We start from the raw sequence: 7,419 nt of genomic DNA on the forward strand, positions 1-7,419 counted from the left end.
TTAAATCGAATAGCTTTCTCTTGTTCTATCGGCTACTTTTGTGCCTGAATGGGCGCCTTCGTTGCGGAATGGCAATTGCCGCTCATTGAAACGTTTGTGCTGTCGCACGAGGGGTCTCCAACATCTGAAGTCTTGATTCCGTAGTTGGTGGGTGCGCTGTGTCACCTTTCTCTGCCGCTGAAAATATCGTTGCCTTCTCGTACATGCTCCGGAAACGTACTCCTATTTCATGGACAATCTACATTTCGATTCATTATACTTAAAACCTGTTTGTGACTGCTTTAACTGCAACGGCACTCAGCGGTCCAAGCTTCCGCAGTAATGCACTTCTTCTTCATACTTCAAGTAGTTCCAAGATATTTTTACAATGCTTACTATCGGTCTATTTTGCGCGTTTCAGTGACAAAGTAAAGATTTCCTTTGGGTATTCTTCAAGCGCGTCCTTAAAGAGTTAGTTGGCCCCTGAACGAGTTAGCGGGGCATTTCGCGGTTTAACCGCGTGACACTGAGACTTCGCCGAATCACTCACCGTTCACGCACAGCTCGTGGGCGTCTTCCTCGCAGTGGCGCTGCCCCACCTTGTGCCTGCGCCTCCAGAAGATCCAGAACGAGCGCATCCGCTCGGCGAACGCTAGGAGCTTCGTCGCGACGCCGGAACCGAGCCGCCGCAGCGCGCTGCGTACGGCGAGCTTGCCCGTCGGCGGCGACCACGCCTTTCTCGCCGAACTTCTCCGCCGGCACCGCACGCTGACCGACGCGTGTGACAGCTCGTGGGACGCGTCACCCGGCAGTGTCACACTCTTCGCGGGCACACCTCACTACCGGCGAAGCGCGGGGCTCACAACCTCGGAAGCGCTCGCCGCTGAGATCCGCCGAGTTAGAAACGCCGTCGGTTCTCGTGAACCTCGAAGTGTGATGAGGCCCGAACCGTATTAACCTCCCAACAATCCTTGCGTCAGATTATTACGAGCGGGCTTCACCGATTTCAAACGGGCTTTCTTGTTTTGTTCACTTTATCTTCCCTCCTCGCACTTGAGTCCAGAGTCGGCGGCCAAGCGAACTCACCTCACTCGTCGGTCACAGCACCGATGCCTTACGCAACTCGCGACACAGCAAGCAGCCTCTGGCTGTTGCGCATGAAACACAAAAAAAGAAGAAAAGAAAGAGAAAGGAAAGAAGTGCTAGAACAGGCGAGTTAATGGCAGTGGTGCGCTAACGAGACCGCTGGGACGACGAGGCCGACAATACGTGCCGACGCTGCCGGCTTCCGCTGCGTCGCACCGCCGCCGCGGCGAGTGGATGAGGAAGGAGAGAACAAGAGGAGCAGCGGCGAAGCTCGGCGGCCAGTTTGACACATCGCAGCGAACGGAGCAACCTCGTTGTCACGTCCGCCGCAACTCGTGCGCGTGCGTGTGCGCGCCGCGCTTCAAACAACCGCGCGGTCCGTCGGACGCGGCGAGCCAGCGAAGGGAGGAGGAAAGAAGTTCGCTGCGCGCGCCAGGCGCGTCGAGCTTGCCACGCCTTCTACCCGCGACTGCCGACGAAGACGAGTTGCCGCGCCCCCAGCAGCAATACCGACCGCGCGCTCCCTCGCGGCCCGGTCCTTTCCCCCTCTTGGCTCCCTTTCCCAAACTCCCTCAACTAAACTCTCCGGCATCCTCCTTTCACTCTTTCCCTCGTTCGAAACATTCTCTTTCGCTCTTTTCCCACTTTCGCAACGACTTCCACGCGCTTTCCCTTATCGAGGTTCTCTCCGCATTTTCCCGCAAACCCTGGTGTCTGCTTTGTTTTAGTAACATTGTGCTCCGGGATGCTCCTGAGTTTTCTCTGTTTCATCACCGATGAGCCCGATATCGTCGCGCTTTTTTTTTTTTTTTTACGGACATTCTCTCCAAACAAGGCTTGTTGGTGGGCTGGTTGGTTCATGGTATGTAGTAAAATTAAAGGACTGCAAAAAAGGAAACGGACAAGACAGAACACCACAAACGCTCTTTGAAGAACGTTTGAATTGTTCAATTACGTCCGTGTCTTTTTTCGCGGTCTATTAAATTTACATGTCGTTCTCTCACTTCCACACCCTGGTCCCAGTAGCCCGCGATCTCAGCAGAATCCAAGAGCACAGCTACGATTTTTGAGGTCGCTCTGGCTGCTCTTTATTATAAGTTGTAGTAGTGCTACCAGTAGCAGTTGTAGTAGCGCTAGTAGTAGTAGCAGTAGCAGCAGGAGCAGGAGCAGGAGCTCGTCTAGTCAACTTCTCCAGCTTTCCCACTTCTTCTCACTGAGCTCAAGGGTGCCCGTCCGGGGTTCATCGTTCCTCTTTACCTTTATTGCGTTCAGCCTTTGCTCTCTCAGCGCTCCTCGCGCAGAGGAGAAAGTAGTTGCAAAGAGTGGGGAGAGAATTCCTTGTCGCGGACAGCGTTATTTTCGCCCAAGGCGAACACGTGAGCTATTCCGCGGCGCGGTAATGAACTTCACTCGCTGCGAAATCATCTTCCTTTTCTTTTCCCTATTGACCTCCTCCCATCTCTCCGCTTTCCCTGCTCTCAAAAAGATGGCGCTACCGTACGAACTCGGCGCCAAACTCCTCTTTCGCTTCGGTATAGTAGATGGCGCTCGTGCCATAGTGTTCCTTTATTCGTGTTCGTCCGCTAGCCGTGAACAGTTTTTAGCACTATTCCACCCCAACTAGGCCAGTGCGCCCTGCTCCTACACCAAGTGGCGTTGCCGAACCAATGTGCGTTAGATACGGTGTTGACTGGGTGTGTGATTAATCCTACAGATTCGCTTGGTCAGATGCATTTACATGGTCGAATCGGGTTAGGTCACCTCGAATTCTGACTCGCGTCCAAGCTAATGTTGGGAAGACAGCATAGTTCGCAATGCCGCCCCTAGCCCAAGCTTTCATCCTTGTCACCTTTATTAGAAGTTTTCAAGTTTTATGCATCACTTCAAAGAGGGGTCTTCTGCGCCTTCTTTGGCGTGATTGTGCCCTGCTTTCACTCAGTGCTTCTCGCGTGTTGGACTAGATAAAAATACTTACGCAGCAAAAACGAACATAGTTATAGAAAAATGCAAGGCGTCGTTGTTGAAAATTTAGATGCACTTAATACAACGAAAATGAACTCGGAACTTAAAAAATGGTTTAGCACAAGAAAAAGTAGTGGGCTGGTCGCTGTGTGCTTTTAATATTATCTTAGTTGCTAGTTATCACTGATGACGGCTGCTTGCACGTACACGAAGATACTGTCACTATGCTTAACTGTTTGCGAATAAAATGCTGATGCGTGTGTGTCACTTGCGACCTATCATCTCTGCCTATTTATCAATGCTTTACAGCCCCGTCTCCAGCCTATCATATCTAAGCACCACTTGTAGCACTTGGAAACGCCCAGCGCAGCTGACTAATAGGTTCCTAAACAATATAGTTTACCTTTCTCTGCTGTTCCAGCATGGGACAATTCCGGCGTCCGCGAACCTGCTGGTCCTTTCTTTGTAAAGCGTGCACCTCCACACAAATACCATTCCTAGAACAGAACCAACTTTACAGGAGCGAGAAAATTGTTTACATATTTAGGATGGGTTAGTATTTTTGTGGGAGGTTGTCCTTCTCCTGAAACTTTTTCCTGCTGCCAATTGATGTTCTTCACCCTTGTGGTAAATATTCAGAGAGAAACAGGGTATGATTTGTAAAAATAAAAAATAAAAGAAGATAAAAGGGTTATAAAAGGTAAAAGGGGACGCCGACCAAAAATAGTAAAAGAAAAGAAAGCAAGACGTTTCGGCTCCCATACGGAGACCTTGTTCACAATGAAAGTTATGAGCTTGCATTGTGATCAAAGCCCCCCTACGCTGACCGAAAACATTAAAAGAAAAGAAACCAAGAGGTTACGGCTGCCATACAGAGACCTTCTTCACAATGAAAGTTATGAGCTTGCATTGTGATCAAGGCCCCCGTATGGCAGCCGAAACCTCTTGGTTTCTTTTCTTTTAATGTTTTCGGTCAGCGTCCGTTTTACCCTTGACTGTGAGCAATCCCGACCAGACGAGTTTTCAACGAACTCATCATTTCAAGATGTGCTGACTTTACCAACAATGAGGTGTTATTGTTAAACTTAAGAAAACTATGAGGGAATAAAGATAAATTGGGATAACAATGCATGCAGGTTAGTCCCACGCCCTCACGCATACCAAAAGGTCAGAGCACGCCAGGAAGTCTACCTAATTTCTGAAACAGATGAACTGGTAGACAGCACGCTTATCTACATACAAGGTGTTTCAGAGAACTTAAATCAAGTATTAAAAAAACAAACAGGCTTTACGCGTGTCGAATTGGCGCAGTATTGTTCTTAGCCATGTGAAGCACTTCATGCTATTTTTTTCCAATCCACCAAGCTGAGTAATTAACAAACATCGCTTAATTAACTTTTTAAATAGTAACTATAACAAACAAATCGTCAATACAAAATTTGTAGCACTTCTTGAGAAACATCGGATTATTTAATCTATGCTAAGATAACTTCCCCGTTAAATTTTTTTTTCAGCCTTTCTTTAAAGTGCGCGAAAGTTAAAAAATACGAAGTGACTGCTGGCTAACGCGCCGTGCTTTTAATGCACTCAAATGTAAGTTGAATGAATTAGCAAACGCTGCTCTGGGCACAGATATAGATTGAGCAGGCTATCAGTGACTACAACGGACGTTTAGTCACAAAAGAGGCGTACCGTTCTAAGAAAAAAATTCCCCAATGAAAATGCGGCTGTCACATGCGAAGCAACATGGGACCAGAGGCAGCATGGTTTCTATCTCCGTCCTTCCCCACAGTATCAGCCTTGCCACCTCCGTAGTGTTTTTTCACTGGTCAAAAAAGAAAAATAAATCCCCGCGTTGCGTCAAATGGCTGCTTAAAAATGCTTACAGATAGAAGATATACATCTCCCTCTATTCTTCAGTGTGCCTTCCTACCTATGTGTCCATAGATGGATAGATGTACCTATCCTATATATCTTCATATTTGTCCATCCACCTGTACATGTATAGTATCTCCTATCCCTGCTCTGAGCAACGTGCAGAAGAAAATGAAATCGTTCGCATCTTCTTGCGCCACGCTCCACTAACATTGTTCTTTTCTCTGCTTGTTGTGACGCAACGTTTCTGAATTACCCGGCGCTGTCGTGTACATGACGAAGACCATGTTAATGGTTCGCGGGTTTCAAGAAGCAAGACTCACGAAGCTCGTGTACATACAATGCTGTTGAATTTATCAGAGTGAGCTTCCGTTCATTGCGGCGAGACGAGCGGTAGTCGTATTTTGGTTAACAGCCACGTAGAAGACGAAGGGACCGTGAGTAATTAGCCGAGGCTACCTCTAGTGCGCCTCTCCCCCTCCTCCCCCCCCCCCCGTCATGAAGATTTACGTTAGCGTGCTGTCGAGCAAGAACTCTCCTCCTTCCCCCGTCTCCAATTATACAGGCGTCCCGAATCTGGGTAATTGCTGCCAGACTGTCTCGCATGATGTATTCCAAACTTAATTAGATTCCTAGTCACCGCCCTTTAAGCGCTATCACGAGCACCAAGTAGAGCGTGATATTGTTAGGAAGAAGAAAAAAACGCACCTTTCCCTCGACAAGTCCTTGTTGCTGGCTTTGTACTCGAAGCATGGTGCTGATTCTATCGTCAGAAAACACCGGGCTTCAAGGGCCACTGGCAATAAAATTTTCCGCAGATTAACGCTTTATTAATGGCACATATGAATATTCGAAAAAGAATGCTTATTATCTGCCTGAGTGTGGAAAACGCATCAAGAATAAGCATAATCAAAGAACTGACTGGCTGAAGAAACTTTATTGAAACCGGCAAGAGGGCCTAGTCACGTGGCACCCGGGGCCCTTAGGTCTTCTGTGACCCCCCCCCCCCCCCCCCCGCTGAATGTAGCCGGCGGAAAGAGGGGTGTCTTCAGACGTATATGACACCCCCCCCCCTCCCTCACTGGCCCCTTGCACCCGGGGCCCACGGCCCCCCGCCCCTGCCCCCCCCCCCCTTGTTGCTACGCCACTGTCTAGGCCTCCTACGTGGGGACGTCGAGATGTTGCCCCTTCGCCGCATCGCAGGATTGCTGGGTCAGCCAGAGTTGGTCGTCAAGGTTGGAGCTACGCAGGGCAGCGTGCCATCTCGACGAGAGGGTCGTAGGGTTAGGGTCGGGGTATTGTTGTGTACAATCCCAAAGCGTGTGTGGAAGTGTGGCTGGCTGTGTCTTGCGGATGTGGCACGTGGGATTGGGGCAAATGTCTGGGTAGATCTTGTTCTAACGTTGTAACGAGGGGTAAGTATTGGTTTGTAGCAGGCGGAAAGTCGTACCCTGCGCTCGGGATAGTTTGTTGTGTGGGCCCGGGAAGGTTCTACATTCTAAGTTGAAGGATTATGCAAGATCATTGTAGTGTGACAGGCGATCCCTACCGGTGGGGCCAGCCTCCCCGTCTCCTGCGCGGTTAACTCGGCCTCGAGCTAGGGAGTGGGTAACCTCGTTGAGGTTAAGGAGGTGCGGGTGGATGGTGCCTACATGAGCTGGGAACCAGACGACTGTAACATGGTGGTCGGTTGAGCGGGGTGCTTGTTGCAAGATGCGCAAGGCTTGGTGTGAAATACGGCCGTTGATGTAGTTTATAACAGCGGAAGGGGAGTCAGAGACAATGGTATGGCATGTTAGGTCTAGTGTAGCTAGCGCGATGGCCACTTCTTCAGCTTCCTCAGCGTGTGGGGTTACTAGGCTGATAGCATGGTGGAGAGAGCCTCCACGCGGGATGACGGCTGCAAAGCGGGTACCGTGGGGATATTCAGCGGCGTCGACGAAACTCACACCGTCGTGGCGAGCAAGGGATTTGGTGAGAGCCGTGGCCCGTGCAGTGTGGCATGCACGGTTGTATTCGGGGTGCATGTTTCTGGGGATAGGGTCGGCGTGAATCCAAGCTCGTATGGTGGAGGGGATCTGGTGCTTATGGCCGTGTTGATGGTGGTAAGTGATACCGAGCGAGGTGAGGATATGGCGGCTCGTAGCTGCGAGAGTGAGTCTCACCAGTTGAGAGCGGCGTTGGGCCTCGATGAGCTCGTCCAGTGTGTTATGGACGCCTAGTTGAAAAAGGAGGTCAGTGCTGGTGCAACCGGGGAGGTCGAGGGCATAATCAAACAAACGAAAAAAAATGTGTATTGCGGAAGCTTTTCTTTTAGCAGTGGAAGAAGAATACCAGGCAGAAAACTGGAAATTGGCTTCACCTTAAGTCACCTACGGCTTCGCTTGGAATTTTTACATACAGCTCTAGTCATATGTCAGCCATAGATGTACATTTCATTTATTTTACCTCTGGTGTGTAACACCACTGAGGCCGGAAACCTCGAATTGGTCTGCCTCTTCTGCACGACCTTTCAAA

At 49.8% G+C, this 7,419-nt stretch overlaps 1 protein-coding gene across 1 annotated transcript in view; it reads right to left on the bottom strand.

Moving 5' to 3' along the window:
* The window catches only part of LOC135913019 (nucleolar transcription factor 1-like), a 111,429-nt gene extending 109,169 nt beyond the window's left edge, over window positions 1–2,260 (bottom strand). Inside the window, exon 1 of the mRNA XM_070524387.1 lies at window positions 530–2,260. Within this exon, the coding sequence (XP_070380488.1) occupies window positions 530–617 (88 nt within the window). The 5' untranslated portion in view covers window positions 618–2,260. The remainder of the gene's footprint in view (window positions 1–529) is intronic.
* Window positions 2,261–7,419: the final 5,159 nt, after the last annotated feature.

The sequence above is a fragment of the Dermacentor albipictus genome, chromosome 8 (genome assembly GCF_038994185.2).
Source record: "Dermacentor albipictus isolate Rhodes 1998 colony chromosome 8, USDA_Dalb.pri_finalv2, whole genome shotgun sequence".
NCBI lineage: Eukaryota > Metazoa > Arthropoda > Arachnida > Ixodida > Ixodidae > Dermacentor > Dermacentor albipictus.